At 36.8% G+C, this 18,039-nt stretch overlaps 1 protein-coding gene across 1 annotated transcript; it reads left to right on the top strand.

Moving 5' to 3' along the window:
• Nucleotides 1-1,692: 1,692 nt before the first annotated feature.
• On the top strand, nucleotides 1,693-16,944 carry LOC129277766 (sodium- and chloride-dependent neutral and basic amino acid transporter B(0+)-like). The gene is made up of 9 exons (XM_064109992.1): nucleotides 1,693-1,716; nucleotides 2,875-3,009; nucleotides 3,990-4,093; nucleotides 4,628-4,752; nucleotides 5,348-5,469; nucleotides 7,041-7,172; nucleotides 7,870-8,085; nucleotides 8,689-8,886; nucleotides 13,102-16,944. The coding sequence occupies exons 1-9, from the start codon at nucleotides 1,693-1,695 to the stop codon at nucleotides 13,342-13,344; spliced, it is 1,299 nt and encodes a 432-aa protein (XP_063966062.1). The 3' UTR covers nucleotides 13,345-16,944.
• Nucleotides 16,945-18,039: the final 1,095 nt, after the last annotated feature.

Here is an 18,039-nt window from a genome sequence, read left to right as displayed (position 1 = left end):
CATTTTTCATTATTTTCCCCAAATGAATGATATCATGAGGATATATTATTTTACATTTGTTTTATATTGATTTGTTATACTCGTATTTATTAGAAATTTTCATATTGTAATGCTAATTTAATTAATTTATTTTTAGGGACCCCGGGGAAGAACAGGTTGGCTATCAATAGCCAATCTGAAACGGGTCTATCCCTACGATTCTGTATTACATGCATTGTAAGCTTCATTACTGTTATATTGTTAATTTGTTATATTTTTTTTTTTTATTATTTGATTATGTAATGTTATTTTGTTTATATTTATGCATTTTTTTAATCGTGAATATAACCAACCAATATAAACAATACCAGATCGAAGGTAAAGGATGCTTCATATACGCTGAGGTTTCATATAAATTGTATGAAGAAAATCAATAACCAATTTACAGGTTTTCAGGTAAACGAGCTAGAAAAGAACACAAAACACTATTTTCACGTAAGGTTCATATAGTAATCAGGGATGTGTAAAAAAAATCAGACTTCTTTTTTACTGTAAAGAATTTACGGAAGGAGGATCGAGAGAGGGGAAGCAGAAGAAAAGAAAATGTAAAAGAAAAGTGATATGATTTGAAAGATGTCATGAGCGGATTATATGGCGGAGAAACTGAAAGAATTATTGACCCCAATCATGGATAGAATTAAATACGATTCCTACCCCTTACAAAAAAACCAATCAAATAAAAAAAAATAAAAAACCAACAAAGTTTATGGATAATAATTTGTAGGTCTAATAGTCATTATAGTCCGGGGTCTAGGAGTTGAGATGTTTTGGGTTTGCAACTACCCTATCTACCACGTTCCAAAATAAAGTCCAAAACGGATAGGCCCCGATCGATCGGAGGGGGGGGGGGGGGGGCAATACGTTGATCATGTTGATCATATAGTTTCTCCCCGGGAGTTTCTCATAAGCATCTTACGTGAAGATAGGCCTACCGAAGATTTTGATGGGATGGGAAATCCGGGATGGGAATATCTTTGTTGGGGGAGCTCGTGGAGAACGTAAAAAAACACACACACACACACAAAAAAAACCACGATGGTGGATGTTTCCATGCCAGGGGGGGGGGGGGGAGAAGGAGAGGTCACTGCCTTTATTCCGAGTTCCTACCCAGCTATGCCCCGTGTATGTAAACATGCACATGACACACGAAGGCCTGTGACTACGTGGACGCAACATGACCAGAGTGGAGTTCGGATACATATTACAGCTCCATGATATTGCATTACATGGAGCTATATTGCATTCTCTTCTCGAATCAGTCGACGGACGTTTGCTATATATCGTGACCAGGTAAAAGAGAATTATCAACAACCACAAGGATATATCTTGTAGTGCATGCAAAGGTAAACTAAAGAAAAGAACAGAGGGATTTTTTTTTTGGGGGGGGGGGGGCACAATATAGCTTCTGGAAAATCACGCTCCATCCCCGGCCCCCATGATCCACAAAAAAAAACTACTATTACTCTACACTGTAGATCCGAGATTGTATTTGTAGCCCCGGTTTGTCGCGTTCTTTTCTGTTGTTGTCGTTTTATTTGCTACTAATTTACGTCGCCAAAATATAAATTCATCAAAATCCCATGGTCTGTAAGTCTACAAAGTTCATTATGAGGCATACATGTAGCATATTCAAATGTACAGACCACAGACGGAATGGACATTCACGAGTTCGACACAGTTTGACAGTACCAGTATGATCATGGACCTATGATATTCCCCCAATGTTATGCACAAGCGACACACACAGCTACACCCTTTCACACAGGCAATAAGCAACGCACATGCATCGATCGCTTATCGCACACACCGAGCGGAGACACAGAAAAACCCAAAACAAACTAACTTCGCCCACAGATCACGCAAGAAGCGAAATTCCCCGTGGTAAGCTCCGCCTACTTTCTTGCATACATCACAAGGTGGCGCTATATAATATCGATTTAAATTGGAAACAGAATCATGAATTAACCGTCGAGAAGTGCATTTTTCTCTTCAAACATTGCCTCAGATTGTCAGTTTTTAAAAACACTTCCCGAACATGTTATGATCCCAAACTTTCACATGGGTATTTTTGAGCTGTTAGTCAAATGTTCATACCATTTTCAAAAAGCAATATGATAATTTTTTCAATTGCTCACAAAGTGAAACAATCCCTTTAAGTGATTTGTTATCAATTGTGCATATAATTTGTGCAATATAAATGTCCAGTCTCGAACTGCTTCAGTCCCTTCTCACGGTGACGATCATAGGACCAAAGAAGACTAGTATTAAGAGAATGTTATTCAGATCTAAGCGATGAATGTCCATCTCTTCATAGGTCCATGGTATTACTGAACATCCTGCCTGAGTTTCAGGGCACATGGCCAAGGTCAAAGGTCATGTAGGGTCAATGAAATTAGACCATGTTTGGGGAATCAATTTCGAAATCTTAACCGAAGGTTGAGTTGTTTTCAAAGTCAGCACTGCTGCTATATTGAATCGCGTAATGCAGGCGAGACTGCCAGAGGCGTTCTACCTTTTACTTCTTTGGTTCTCTATGGGTCGTTTATTGTTCTGAAAAAGTCAAACATACATGTTTTTATAATTTAAAACCAGATATCAACTATCATTTTTGTTTTCAGGAGGATGTTATCACCCATTATGCAGCCTGATTGCATATCCGAAATGTAATAATTGAGGAGGCTCAGAATGCATGCATGTTTGCCTTGGTGGCACATTCTCTCTTCCCGCATGAGATACAAAGTATCAACGAGTTATGCGTTCATTTTCTTTAAAATTTCGTGTATGTCATTGTAAAAAAATGTGTACAGCTGTACTTCAATATTTTGATTGATATAGGTGGTATACTTCACGGCCACGTTTCCATTCGTAGTAATATTCATCCTTCTCATCAGGGCGGCAACATTAGAGGGACATCTGGAGGGTGTGAGGTTCTATATATACCCCGAGTGGGAACGGCTAAGACATGCTGTGGTACGTTTGAAAATAAATGATGTACTATAATTTTGTGTTTAATAAGTGTTGACAAAAGAATTGCATACGCTGCAAAAAACACCGGTGTTAATTTAACGCCAGCCTGGTATTTACGTGTATATCGGTCCACACCAGAGAGGTCTTGAAAAAACACCGGTTTGGTGTTAGGCTAACACCAATTCGGCATATAAGCAACACCTATTAGTGTTAAACCATGATTCTTAGCTTGTGTTGTTTCAACGCTTCTCTGGCGCGGACCAATTAACACCAGCGTTTTTGCATTGTAGTAGAAGATATCTTCCATATTCTAATAAGGAAGGAAAGAGGCGAGGGAAGGATGGTGAGGAGAACGTAATGAGAAGATATCTTCACTATTCAAATATGGAGGAGAAGAGAGGAGAGGAGTTAAAGAAATAGGAGGAGAAAAGGAAAAAGAAGAAGAAAAGAAAGAAGAAGAAAAGTAGAAGAAGAGAAATAGATTAGGATATGAGGAGAAGGAAGATAATTAGGGAAAGAGGAAAGAGGAGTATTTGAAAGGTGTAGCAACATTATTAAGTGGATATTTTCAGAGAAATAGATGATATGAGGAGGAGGAAGATAATTAGGAAGAGACGTAAGAGGAAAGAGAAGGAGTATTCGAAGGGAGTAGCAACATTATTAAGTGGATATTTTCACATTGTAAGAAATCTGTAATTTGTTTTAAACAATATATTTGCTGGTAACAATGATAGTCGAATTATTCATTCATTCATATTTACCTTAAATGACGATATAAGGTGGAGGTCATGTTCCTCATTTCTTTTCAGTTCATTTCATTATGCCGCATTTGTTCCAGATTTTATAAGTATGTGTAGCAAAGTAAACACTAAGGAAAAGAAAACGACAAAAACGGGCGAGAAGTGCGTAGAACATTTATTACAAAATTGTATATTTTTTTTAATTATGATGCTCTTGGCATTATATTTTCAACACCCCCTTAGATATGGCGAGATGCCGCAGTGCAGATCTTTTTCTCCCTTGGTGCCGGAGGGGGCGGGCTCCTTACTTTGGCATCATATAATAAATTTCACAGTCATTGTTACAGGTGAGTGTGAAGATTTGTAATGATGTACAGTAGTAGATGAGGCATGCGTATAGGTTCAAATTTAAATTTATTTATTTCACTTCCATCAAACAAAAACAAATTGTATACCATATATAAACATAGATATTTGTATCCGTTGCAAAAAAAATAAAATTAATAATACATATGTTGTGAAGAAAAAAAAACACTGAGACAATTTGGGCAACACATTGTAGGTTTTAAATATGTATACTATTTTTCAATAGAAATTAAAGGTTGTCATATCTCAGTCGCGGCTCTACGGCGGCCGTACGGTACGGCGAGTCGAAAACGGCTGTTTTAACATTGTTGTACCAACTAGGCAACTACATATAGGTGGCTTGAATAAAAAAGAATAAAACGGCCGTTTTTGACTCGCCATACGGCCGCCGTAGAGCAATGTGACTGAGGTGTAACTCGGCTCTGCTCCGCCCATGGTCAGGTGATTTTATTTAGTTGAGAGAAATAGGAGTGGATGTGATACTCAGAGTGTTGTACTTTTCTTTGTTTTGATAGGAACTCGGTCTTTGTGGCAGTTGTCAACTGTTTGACGAGTTTTGTCTCAGGATTCATGATATTTTCCATAGTAGGCTACATGGCTCATAAACTCAACAAGTCCGTCAAAGATTTTGCTCACGATGGTAATTATATTTTGTTATTCAGATCGACACGAGTACGAAACATTTCATGCCTTTTTGTAATCACGAGCAGGATGTGTATCTCACCAAACAAATGCGAATGCCAAGCGCAAGCTGAAAACACAGTCGTCTCCTTCCCGAAAACTGTTGCAATACATGCGAACGAGACTCCATTCAAAGATTGATTGACATTATTATTCGAAAATTGTGTTCAATGGCGGAGGGCTCCGTCTTACAAAGAGTTGCGATTGATCTGATCAACCTCAACTATGGAAAGCCATCAACGCCCACACGCACGTTCAAAATATTTACTAGATATGATGCATATTCATCAATTACTTGTTTTCTTGACAATTTGATGTGTTCGCCTTTGTTACAAACGACATTTGCAAATTTCTTGTAGAAAAAAATATGACACTGATGGTTTTCCATAGAGTTACGATTAATTGGATCAATCGTAACTCTTTGTAATATGGGACCCTGATCTTGATTTTGGGGGGTTTATGGGCATATTATGATGAGTTGATATCTGAAACATGTGACAATTATTTGTATTCGACTGTATACTATTTTCTTTTGACCTCCCTTTCGACTTTAGATCTCTCAGGTTTTGGGTTAGTGTTCGTAGCGTGTCCAGAGGCCCTGGCGAAGTTTCCCGGTGCTCCTTTCTGGTCGATAATGTTCTTCTTTATGCTCATTCTTTTAGCGGTTGACAGTCAGGTAATCATCACAAGAATTCAGGATATGATACGATTAAGCTAGGGTTACACCTGAACCGAATCAGCTGCGAATCCATCCGAATACACGCATTTGGGTGGTTCCGGGCGTATTCTGTTCTCCCTCCGCGAATGCGAGAAAATTCAGGAAGAATTCCGGAACATTCGAATCCACCGAAACCATCCAAATTACGCCGAATTCGGCTACAATCGGTCCGAATTTATTCGGGAGAATTCGGTTTTGGTGTAACCCTGGCTTTAGGCATTCAACCGTTCGCTTTATCTGATTTTCATTCGCAACACATCTGGGGCCCGTTGCAGAAAGAATGACAATCAATCGCAACTGTAGAATTCATTCGTAACTTGATTTTCAACCAATCAACAGCGCGCATTTGGGACTTGCGATTGATTTTTGACTTGCGTTCAAACGCAACTCTTTCTGCAACGGACCCCAGTTCCATCCCAGTAACGTATGATACTAGGGAGTGTTCGCATATCACTTCGCAGATGCTTTCTGGAGTGTTTAGAATCTATTCAAAATGCCAGTCAAATCACAATGAACAGATCTTTGTCGGGAAATGGTGAACTGGGTCACATACCATGTCGTATTAGAGATTCGGACCGAACGAAAAACCGCAAATAAAAATGTTGCTTGTCTAGAGTCCAGGGCAACACTACTGTTTTGAATCAACGACTTTCGACAAAGGCTGCTTTGTCATGGCAGGCTTTTGACAATAGATTCTCAACGTTCCAGATAGCGTCTGCGAAGTGATTTGCGATATTACTCCCAATTTTTCAAGAGTGCCTGAAATATTATTGAAACAATTTGATGTTATTCTGAATTTTAACACGTAATCAAAGTTAGTGGGAAGCAGGATCCGGGGGGCCGTTTCATAAAGCTGTTCATAAGTTAAGAGTGACTTTAAGAACGACTGGTGAACCCTTCTTATACGCGCTAAACAATTGCCAATTCAATACCATTTACCACAAGAAAGGATCACCAGTCGTTCCTAAAGTCGCTCTTAACTTACGAACAGCTTTATGAAACACCCACCTGATTATGATGTTTGCTTGATATACAGTATGAATACTGATTTCTTTTTTAAGTATAATTCACATCAAATATGATTTACTAATGTGAATCATTTTGCTGCCTTTATGAGAAACAACTATTCTCTTTAGCCGGTTCTGATTAGTGTAAGATCTACATCCTGCCATTGGCCATTGAATTAATCAGAGCGTGAAAGCACCAGATATTGGATTGAGTGATCGCCGCCTTTCAAATTATATTGTTCCCATTTTTCTACTGAAAGAAAAGAAAGAGAATTGTCAATTTCAGATTCACAGAGATTTACTTGTGAAAAAGTCTTTGCAGCTATGACAGTTCGACAATAAATCTATCTTTATTAGTACTTGACACAATACTGTCTCTTGGTCAAAACAAAATCGTTCAAAACATGCCTCTTCCATCATTTTGCTCCCCTGCAAGTGACGCCCGTGACATGTGCCCCCTTACCACCCCTCCCTAATATGCCACTGTGATGAAATTGAGGTGTCATTTCTATCCGATTTCAGTTTGTTAGTGTGGAGGTAATCGTCACCGTATTCATTGACCAGTTTCCCGATCTTCTGCGAGCTCGGAGATCTTTGGTCACAGGAATTACATGTTTTATCATGTTTTTACTCGGCCTTCCTATAGTCACCAATGTAAGTTGATTGATTTCATTATCTTCTTTTCAAAGCAATTTCCATGTAGTTTGAATATTTATAACAAAGGACGCAAAAAATTATTGAATGATTTTCACAATTTTTATTTTCGATTCTTTTGTTATTCTGTTATTCGGTGTAGGCAACAGTATATATTGATATATTGAAATATAAAGTAATTATATTTTACATTAAGATTAAAAATGTGTATTTTAATTTTCTATTCTATCTCTTTTTTATGTTTTGTCTAAGATTGCTGATGTGTAATAATATGATAAAGTCCATAGATTGTCATGTGTGCTTCTTAAGATAATCATAATATTTGTAATGTTTATTCGCTCACTTCACAATTTTCTTGATTTATCTTTATTGTGTGTTATATGATTTTCCTTCGAATTGTCCGTTCAACTGGTTCAATAATCACACCTGATTATATTAATTTCTGACTATAATAATGTTAATGATAATGATAATAATACAGTCATTGTTATTATGATATTATTATTATAGTCATTATTATTTGTGTAAGTATTGAATCGTAAATATTTAAAAACTTACCTCTATAAGTCATTTATCAAGGATTTTCTGTTGCTTGTAATTTTTTCCCCGCCCTTCACTTGTGCGCCTTGAGCATCTTTTACGAGATGGATATGGCGCCTGACAAATTACGTATGCCTGTATTATTATTGTTATTAAGGCGGGTGGTTACTGGATGGCGTTGTACAACAACTACGCTGTCAGCTTCGTGCCCCTTGTTGCTGGCATCCTCCTTACGTGCAATATTAGTTATATCTACGGCTATCGGCGGTTTCTAGACGACATCCGGGTCATGATTGGCACGCACATCGTTGATCATTGGCATTTCTGGTTCTGGCCGTTCAACTGGTTGATTGCCACCCCTATCCTGTTAGCGGTGCGTTCATTTTATGTTCAAATTTAAGTTGTGCTTTTTTTTTTCTTAGCTCATTTTTTCCATGCTGGTCTTCAAATTTGTCTTCATCTTTTCGACTTCATTTCATACTATGCATGAAATTATAAGAGGTATTAATATTAGTAGAGTGATGTAACTATTCTCTCGCGTTTTACCCCGAGTTGAGACTATAAGGGACTCAAATGTATGTGATTTACGCAGTGATTCTTATTCTTGTGATGTAGAACTCACTTCATCATTGTTTGATGAGAAAAAATAGTTGATCTTTTTTAGCATCGAACTTTCTGTCATTAGACCCTTACATTTTGGAGGAGTCTGTGTCTTCTACTATTTATTGTAAAACGGATAAATGGTTATCAAGGATCGTATACATTTGTAAAAAAAAAAATAGAGATTAACTTATAATTATTATCCAAGTGTTTTAAGGGTTGGTCGATAGCATTTATAAGATATTTAATATAGTTGGCATTTTCTGAATTGAATATTTTTACTATGTATTGTTTTGATTTAAAAAAATATTTGTAATAAGTGATATAAATGTTCTGCTGAATTCTAACTATTCCGCGCGCCAATCAATCTGATCAGGTCATTCTTATATGCCACTGGGCTTTCGACGAAGAACCAACCTACAACGGAATGGCATTTCCCGGATGGGCAACCGCTATTGGTTACCTAATGATGATGACGGCACTGCTTTGTTTTCCCGCCTTTTGGGTCTATGACTTTGTGCGCAAGCCCAGTCTTATCACATGGGAGGACATCAGACTTTCGTCCATAATACAGGTACGTACCATGATGATTTCGGTATAGTGATAGTAACACTGCACCGCAGCGACGATCTGGAGTCTCACTTATTTAGTTTGCATTTGCTACGGCCATTGGTCATTATAAAATGGATTAGTCGATTTTTCTTGTGATTTGGGGTAGGCAGAAATACGATTTTATTAACATTAATAACAGACATTGGGCGATTTCATATATGGGATGTAGAGGGATAAAAGCCACATTGATGCTTTTCAGATCGTGCGATTTCTTTGGGGCTGCATTAGCATATTCACAGGTATCGTGGACTGTGGATTGGTCCGACGCAGTTAAGTGCGGCGATCCTGATTATTATGAAAATGTATAATTACACTTGGAAAATTCGCAGGGATTAAGGAGATCAATAAGTTGTATGGAAATCTTGTACCTCCACCGCAGGTTTTTTATGCAGTCGTAGAGGGATACGTTGAATCTACGATAATTGTAGACCAAGTGTACACGGGGTCATCAATTTGAGAGCCGTGATATAAAGATAAATGTCCTTGAATAACGCATACTTGCAATGATTTGTTTCCAGTCTTATCGTACTGTTATATTAAGTTTTTTGTTGTTATTATAAACTTGCTGGTAGCTATTTTAGAATTGTTATGTCGCTAATCCCATGTCCAGATAGAGTATAGAATTGTATCTGAAACACGAAATCGGTTCTTTATGATAGTGTGTTATGCCTGCCAAGTGTCATTTTGCATTCTATTAAAAACTTTTGTATCTGTAGATGTTGCTTTAGATGTAAATGCACTTTTACATGTGGTGGTGGTTTTAAACGTCTTTCTTTCCGCCAGGAGGTATTATTAATATTTCTTCCAGAGTCGAGTTAGTCATTATTCTCTCACTTGCTGCACGTGCACTAAACTTTGAACATGTTTTTATATATGCTAAATCTGTCTTTTAGATTTATCTCAGGTCCGTTGCAGAAAGAGTTGCGTTTAAACGCAAGTCAAAAATTAATTGCAAGTCCCAAATGCGCGCTGTTGATTGGTTGAAAATCAAGGTGCGCATGATTTTTAGAGTTGCGATTGATTGCAACTCTTTCTGCAACGGGCCCATGGTTTACTAAAAAAAGCTAATTGTATAGTTAGTGGTCAATAATCGGGTATACCTTCACAAAATCATCAGAGCTTGATGACAAATTAATTTTATTCACACATAACTGTATTGTTGATCGTCATCTATACAGCTGAATATTGATAATGTTGATGATAGTTTTGATGTTGATGATGGTGAAGATGATAATGGTGTTGATAGTAAATATGATATTGATGGTGATACTGGTGTTGACCATAGTATGGTGAGGATGATATTCGATCGTGCTTGTGCATGTATTTCCGGAAATGTGTGTGTCTCGCTCTTAAATCTCTTTTCTTCTTATCTATCCTTCTGTATTAAGATGGGTCAACATTCTTTGATGTTATCTTATAATGCAACGTTAAAATGGTCGTGAGGTACATTTATGCTGAAGTTGCATTTTTGTGATTTAAATTTGAACTTGAGCAGTTCGAGACCTTATTTGATATCACATTACTCGTGGGTATTGCTGCGAATGAAGTGTGTTGGGTGGTTATGATTCGCACGGGTGTTTGGATGAGCTGATTTTTTATGGACGGGAAACGAGTCATCCTCCAATATTCTCCCCGATCATTCTTTCAATACTTAGCGGCTACGGCTCATCACCGAACCCCACAAGACCTGGGGTCCACTTCGGACCGGACACCGCCTTGCATCGTGGGAGATACACGACCAGAACGGCACGACCATGGGGGGCGATGTTGTGCCCGACACTGCCACGCCCATCCACCCTATCCCCTTGACGACTCTTCCTTTGCTGGATAACGTTGGTGACTGAATGAGTGATTGACGGAGTAAGTGAGGGTGGATGCTTGCATGATCTGCTTTCCATTAACCATCCATTTTGCTTTGACTTGAAAAAAAAAATCTAAGGTTTAACCCTAAAAGGACTGGGGGGGGGGGGGAGGCATGATGCCCCCCCCCTCTACGCTTCGCGCGATATTTCCGAAACGCAAAAAGATAGCGCCGCAAAATTTTATGACTTTTTTCTTTGAAGTCTCGCGCAACTTTTGAGACCAAATTCGCGACATACGGGTATGCCATCGCGACGTCACCTGACTTTTTACGAGGCAATGTCATGCCGAAAATGGCTCATTTTTATATTTTGTGTACAAAGACTATGGGAGATGAAATTCATCAAAGGGTGATTATTTTTTATTCTGATTGGTCTGTTTAATTTATTTAGGGTTTAATTTAGTTGTTAAATGGTATGTAATAATTTCCATTGAAAAAACAATGAAAAACAAAAGACAAAGAAATACATAAGAAATTCTAAAAACAAAGAAATTCATAAGGAAAAAATTTGGCTTTCGCAATTTTTCTTTGTGGAAACCTATAAATTAGATTACAAAGATGACATCTGCAAATAAAGGAGAAAATTTGAAGTGAAATAGGGTTTTAAATATGCAAATGATGTTTTTCATGAGTAAATTTGCATATTTTATTCATAAAAATGAAAAAAATTATTATTTTCAATTTTTTTATACTAGCTTGTAGTTTATGTGGTAAAGAATATGCGTGCCAAATTTCGGCGCGATCGCGCGAACGGCGGCCGAGATCATAGGGGGGCCATCATGCCCCCCCCCCCCCAGTCCTCAATACATCTCAAATAGCCCAGTCCTTTGAGGGTTAAAGAGAACTGTCCATTGATATTAATGTGGTTTTGATGGAAGAGCTTTGAGAAGAACATGTCAGACATCACCATATCTAGCACTTTCCTACCATGATTATTGACGCAGGCAATTATGTTTTTAGGGACCACATGTCTTATTTGAGAGAAAAAAAACATGTTGAAATCAAAATTGGAAATATTACTGGAACTTTTCCTGGACATATTTGTAACATTATTCTGTTTCACCCAACTTTATATCATGGTGATCATCCTTGATCGTGATATATCATTCCTTCCCTTCATTTCGCAATATCTTTTTACCACTAACATGACATCATTGTAGCTTTATAGATTTAATCCAACATTTTTGTTATGTTTGAACTTATTGACCTCGGGTAGTTTCATGAATATTTATGATTGTACCTTTCCGCATGACAATGAGCGACCGATCTAGGGCAAGCCAAATAGTTTCCACAATCTCAAATAATTCTTCCTGGTTTAACCGAAGTTTAAATAAACAAATATATATGTTGTAACAAAACATTTAATGCAAAATAGGTATGAGACGCTATCCACCAGCAACCATTTTGTCACTTCATACACCAGTCATTCATAAAGTCATGCGTGAATTTACGACCATCTTACCATTTCTCCATCAGCCTTTCACTCTTGAGCCATATTATGTTTGCTTGCTTTGTCTTACTTGTATTCACATGCTTGCTTGTATAACCCTTCTTTATGTTATTCATATTCCATCCAAGTCATATAAAATATGTTTGTTATCTTGTGCTTTGTGTTACTTTATTACTTTTAATGATACATTCTTTTCTTCTTGCGATGGGTTTGGACATAGTGCATGTCAATACTAACCCGAAGAAGCAGGATGATAACAACTAGCATCATATCATATTCGGAACATTCATCCGAATATATCTTCTTCGTAAGCTTTATTTATTAGATGAATAGATTTGGCTTGAAACTGTTTTAGAAATTATTCATTATTAGCGCAAACGCCTTTTTACCATGTTTTCTCACACCTTCCCTCGTTTTACCATTTCACGAGTGCATATTGGTCCTCAACATGGTTCCTTATTTGATTCGGATACTATTTAGTGACTAAGACTACGTGAGAAATATAAATTGCAAAATTTGAACGATTTGAATTTACATCCTAGAAATTACATCTATTTAAATTTTGTTTAACAGTTACACCGTTATTATATCTGATTGTTAGTTAAAAGTATATTTGTACAGAACTGGGAATAAACTGCGTTGGCAGTCAAACTGTCGTTTCAGTTCAGTTATTAAAAATCGAATATGGCAGGAAAACGTTGATCCAAATGTTCATAAATGCTATTTTCTACTGAAGACCAGAAACCATTAACACAGGCGAAAATGTTTTCCACGGGTTGATACTTGCTTCAAACAATTTATAAAAATGTTATTTACATTAATAAAGGAGATTTTTACTTACATGTATCTATCTGTTGTGTTTGCAGCGGTTGATACTGATTACGAGAACAGATCGATCTTGGGGTCCTCTCCTCGCCGAAGACCGTCTCGAGTCATGGGACCTTCATGAAAAGCGTGGCACGACAATGGGTGGAAAGCTCGATCCCAACGCGTGTCAGCACGAGCCCGTCATCATGAGCAAGATCGAAGACCAACCCGACAATGGCGCTCCAAGAACATTTCACTATGCCGTCTTCGAGAACGAATCTGTGACCGATGTCCTACCATGATCATGATGATGGTGGTCGTATAGGAAGCGGTGTGTTTGTCAGTACTACCGTCACCAACACAAGAGGGCGCATTGTCAGCGATTGCTACTAGTAGTCCGACATGTTCAATAAACTCCAGTGATAATATCATCACTGAGGAATTAAACGCCAATGTCACCAACAGATGATAATTTATATTTTTTTATATGATGAAATTCAGATCGAGAGTTTTGAACAATACACAAGCCGAACTTCCTGTAAGCCAAGTGGACTAAAACATAAACCGTTTTAAGTAGTGTAAAATCTCACTCCCTAGGAATTTCCAGTCATTTCCCCCCATATTAATGCGACCTCTTGTTTCTGATGGTGCGAGTACTGACTAACATCTGGGAGAGGGTGCGGTCTTAATATATTTTATCAAATTAGATGTATATTACACTGTACTAAGATACAAACGAGAAAATATGAATTACTAAATTTCGATCGTATCTTCACTATAGTGAATGACTAGACGTGGAATTTGCAACATCCCAAGATTAGTACCATATGATGCGACCTAACAATTTTCTGCACTGATTACGAATTCGTGTTTTGGGGTAATAATGTTACTATTCAGCTAAATGAGAGTTACTATTCAGCTTTCTCTTTTCTTGGCCATTGTCTTTCGGGTTTTCATTCTTTCTTCTATAATATGTTGTGTGTCTCGTGGGAATATTCAGCCTTTTTTCCTTCAAAATTGCTACTGATGGGGGCACCAAGTTGCGAGTCTCCCATTTGTGTAGCCTATCCTTCAAATTGTTTCTCAGGGACTGCTCAGACACTGAGCTTCGTTTGAAATTAGAAATGATCTCCACTACCCACCTTAAATATTTATCAATTTCAAATAATTTAAATATAGAATAAATGTGACACTTTGGTCCCGATTTATTATTATTCATTCATAATCTTTATTCAAAACAAGAGGGAAAATCTTTACTCTTTATGATATTATTCAAGGATCACTCTAAGCATGGACCTATTAGAGATGGACATTCAACGTTGTAATTTCTTTGATCGAACGAGATCCGCCGCCTCGTGATTATGCGCATCTTAATGAGAGCATACAGGTGTTTTGACAATAGCCACTACCAAGGCGTATCTGATTAGTTATAAAGGCACAGCTTTCCTGGTTTGGGTTTGTTGGCAGATGCCCTGTGTTAGAAAAGTTTTCATTCAAATGCTTTAGATCTGAAGCAGCAGAATTAAGAAGCAGACGATTTTGTGACATAAAAATATGTTATTATTTGATCCGCACACTTCCGCACGCACATAATGACCTCAATTTAGAGATAAACGCTCTCTACGCGATATGAGCCATGTATCTCTGGGATATTAGATGGAAAATTTTGAAAAATGGGATTATAAATGATAGACATTCAATCACAATATTGCCTCTATCTTAAAATTTGCATACATTTTCCCAAATAAAACACATGGAACTAAGATTGTCCAAGGTAAGCCGGAACTGCACATCGATTTTCCAGGATTTCAGTCATTTATCCGCTTCTGCACATACAGTTTGTGCAATATCAATGTTTATTTAGTGCTTAACTCATGGCCTTATTGACGGCGGAACACGGTAGGATGAAAGTAGAAAAATATGAAGAGAATGTCATTCAAAGCACAATGACGGTCACATGTTAACGAATTCATTAACTCATCGATGAGTGTTTATCTCTTACAGGTCCATGCTCCGACAAACAATATTTGTCAGACAGCATTACATTAGAAGGTCACAAGTTTACTTTGAACGTGTTCCGAGTTCAGCCCTAAAATGACAGGGATGTGTGTGTGTGTTGCGGGGTAGGGGGTGGTCTTAATCAATTTGTTCTGTCTTTCTCTACTTTGCCTTGTGTTTGCATATCATGATAATTTGTTTGTTTGTATTTATTTCCATAAAAAAGATAAAATATGTACATGCTCAATTTAACATAACATACAGATCATATGGAGGATGGCCCATTTCAGCGGTATTAATAAAATACCGCTGTTCTTCCATGGGGTCCTTTTAAACATAAATACATGCATACAAAGCAAATATACAAAAAATTACACAAAACTTCAAAACTTAATTTAATGCATGAAAAGAAAGAAAAATCACTACCCACCCTTTAAAAAAAAAAAAAAAAAAAAAGCAACAACAGGCAAAATGATTATGGAAAACCGAGATACAATTGAAGATTTGATTTAAAGGACTGAATCGTTGAACTAGACGATAAATTAATTGGTAATTATTGATGTTATAATCGGTATAGGTTACTGAAGTTAGAGTGTAGGCCCTATTTTTGTGTCAGGTCTAGACTTATGAACATTAGGTGTCCGAACCATTCCTCGAGGTTTCTGAGCATCAGACATAAAGATTTTTTATCATTTCGATGATATCTCAATTCATAAAACAATAGAAAACATTAGATTTTAAAATCAATAAATACAGAACATTATAATAAATGATTATGCACTCGTTCCTCAAACCTTATAAGGTGATATCAAATGTTATCAGTGTGAACACAGCGTATAGTAGATCTGTATAATTACAGTCGATACATGTTTTAGGGGGAACGCATGAAGGACTGGTTGTAAAGAGTGAGAAAAATAAGCCAGTTCACGGTTAGCTCATGATCAACTTTTCTCAAATGACCTTTGTGATTTTTCATTATAGGATAAGCACTACCATTTTCAAATGTAGATGTTGCGTAAGCTTTACCGGTAGAGTATTCAAATTCTAAGAACAAAAGACATTGTATAGACCAGGTGACTAGAATAGTACATCAGGGATAAAGTTTGGAAATCTGTTTTATTGTCTGCCTTTGGCACATTTGACTATTGTTTAGGCTACTGTCAAATACCAGTGTTTATGAAGGCTCTATTTATTACTCTTCAGCTTGGATGTGATAAAATGAACATTTTGAAAGGAATACATGAATAATCATCAAATCACAAATGCCTATGTCAGTGAATTTGAAAGCCACCTTCATGGTTTATATCAAATGACATTTTTTCTGCTCGTGCGCAGTTTACAACCGTGAACAGGCTTATTGAGCGGAATCATGAGTGAATAACTTCTTTTCTCTTTTGTTTGGATAATGAATGTGCCGTGAAGAAGTCAAGGTATCTTTGTGTGTGTGTTTTTGTACCAAAAAATAATATGCACTTGAATAACTCCGCATTGTATAGTGTGTGTTTTTTATCATACTCGGATGGTTGTGCACATTCGTGAATGCTGTTAAAATGTAATGGCCCTGTATGGTGAGGTGGTGGATCCATGAAATATGACAAAGGCTGATTTTTTGGTATTGCATACCTGGAATAAGTACTGTGCATTGAAAAAAAGTAACTATTTTGCTTTTATGATATTTATTATCAAAGCCAGATGTTTATCGAAGGTTTGGAATGGTATTTTAAAGTGATTGTGTGATTATTTTTAAATACAATTAATGTTATGTTTTTTTTCATCAAGGCCTTGTCTATTTTCTGTACTATTTTTGAAGGTAGTTATTTCGGGGATGCAATTATTTTTGCGAGAAAATATATTTGTATATATTTGGATTGATTTTTAACATGAATAAAGTTTCATTGCGATGTACTGATTTGTTTCTGATTCATATGTTGAATCATGGTTTACTTCTGAAATATTGTAATGGAATATGATTGCGTACTTGGATTATGGATACATGAATAGAGAGATAATTGTGACTTGCATATCATCATAATGACACTAACCAATTATAAGTACGCTTGTACAGATTTAAATGCGTTTATCCCCTGGAAAACAGGGGATCAGGTGGAAAAATCAAGACATTGAAGTAAACATGTTTTTCTGTTGCTATTATTCATACGCATACTTCTGACAAAACGTGGTCCTTGAGAATCCAAATGATTTTCTCTCTCTCCCCCTCTCTTTCTCCTTCCCTCTCTCCCCTCCTCTCGATCTTCTATCCATCTTACCAGTACCTTCACTTACACATCCTCCCTTCTGTCTTTAGACCTCTCTCTGTCTCTCACTCTCGAATTACTAATTTTTCAAATTTTCCAAAAACTTATTCACTTTACTGGAAAATCACGATTTTTTTTCTTAATTATTTTCGAGTTGTTTTCACACAAGTGAAAAGGAAAACATATATTATTGAATGAAAATGTTTCGCTATTATTCATTTTTAGGTTCGGTATTCGTCTGGAGGTCAAGAACAATGAACTGTTCTCCAATCTGCATGTACACCTAAAAAAACAAATGGTGTGAAGAACACAAATCGGATGTTCTTAGATGAACGTGTCCTCTGGTGTTAAAGGTCAAGTCCACCCCAGAAAATTGTTTATTTGAATCGACAGAGAAAAATCAAACAAACATAACGCTGCAAATTTCATCGAAATCGGATGTAAAATAAGAAAGTTATGACATTTTTAAGTTTCGCTTATATTTCACAAAACAGTTAAACGCACAACTCAGCGATATGCAAATGAGAGAGTCGATTATGTCCATCACTCACTATTTATTTTGTTTTTTATTGTTTGAATAATACAATATTTCAATTTTTACAAATTTGACAAAAAGGACCAACTTAACTTAACCATAAACTGTTAAAATAATGACAATTCCACATGTTCAGGGAGAAATAAAACTTTGTTTCACTTGACAAGGAGGAGAAATTAGAATATTTCATGTAATAAAATACAAAAGAA

Source organism: Lytechinus pictus, chromosome 15 (assembly GCF_037042905.1).
Source record: "Lytechinus pictus isolate F3 Inbred chromosome 15, Lp3.0, whole genome shotgun sequence".
In the NCBI taxonomy this organism is placed as follows: domain Eukaryota; kingdom Metazoa; phylum Echinodermata; class Echinoidea; order Temnopleuroida; family Toxopneustidae; genus Lytechinus; species Lytechinus pictus.
Note: the sequence above shows the minus strand (reverse complement) of the source record. Positions and strands in the feature narration are given on the sequence as shown.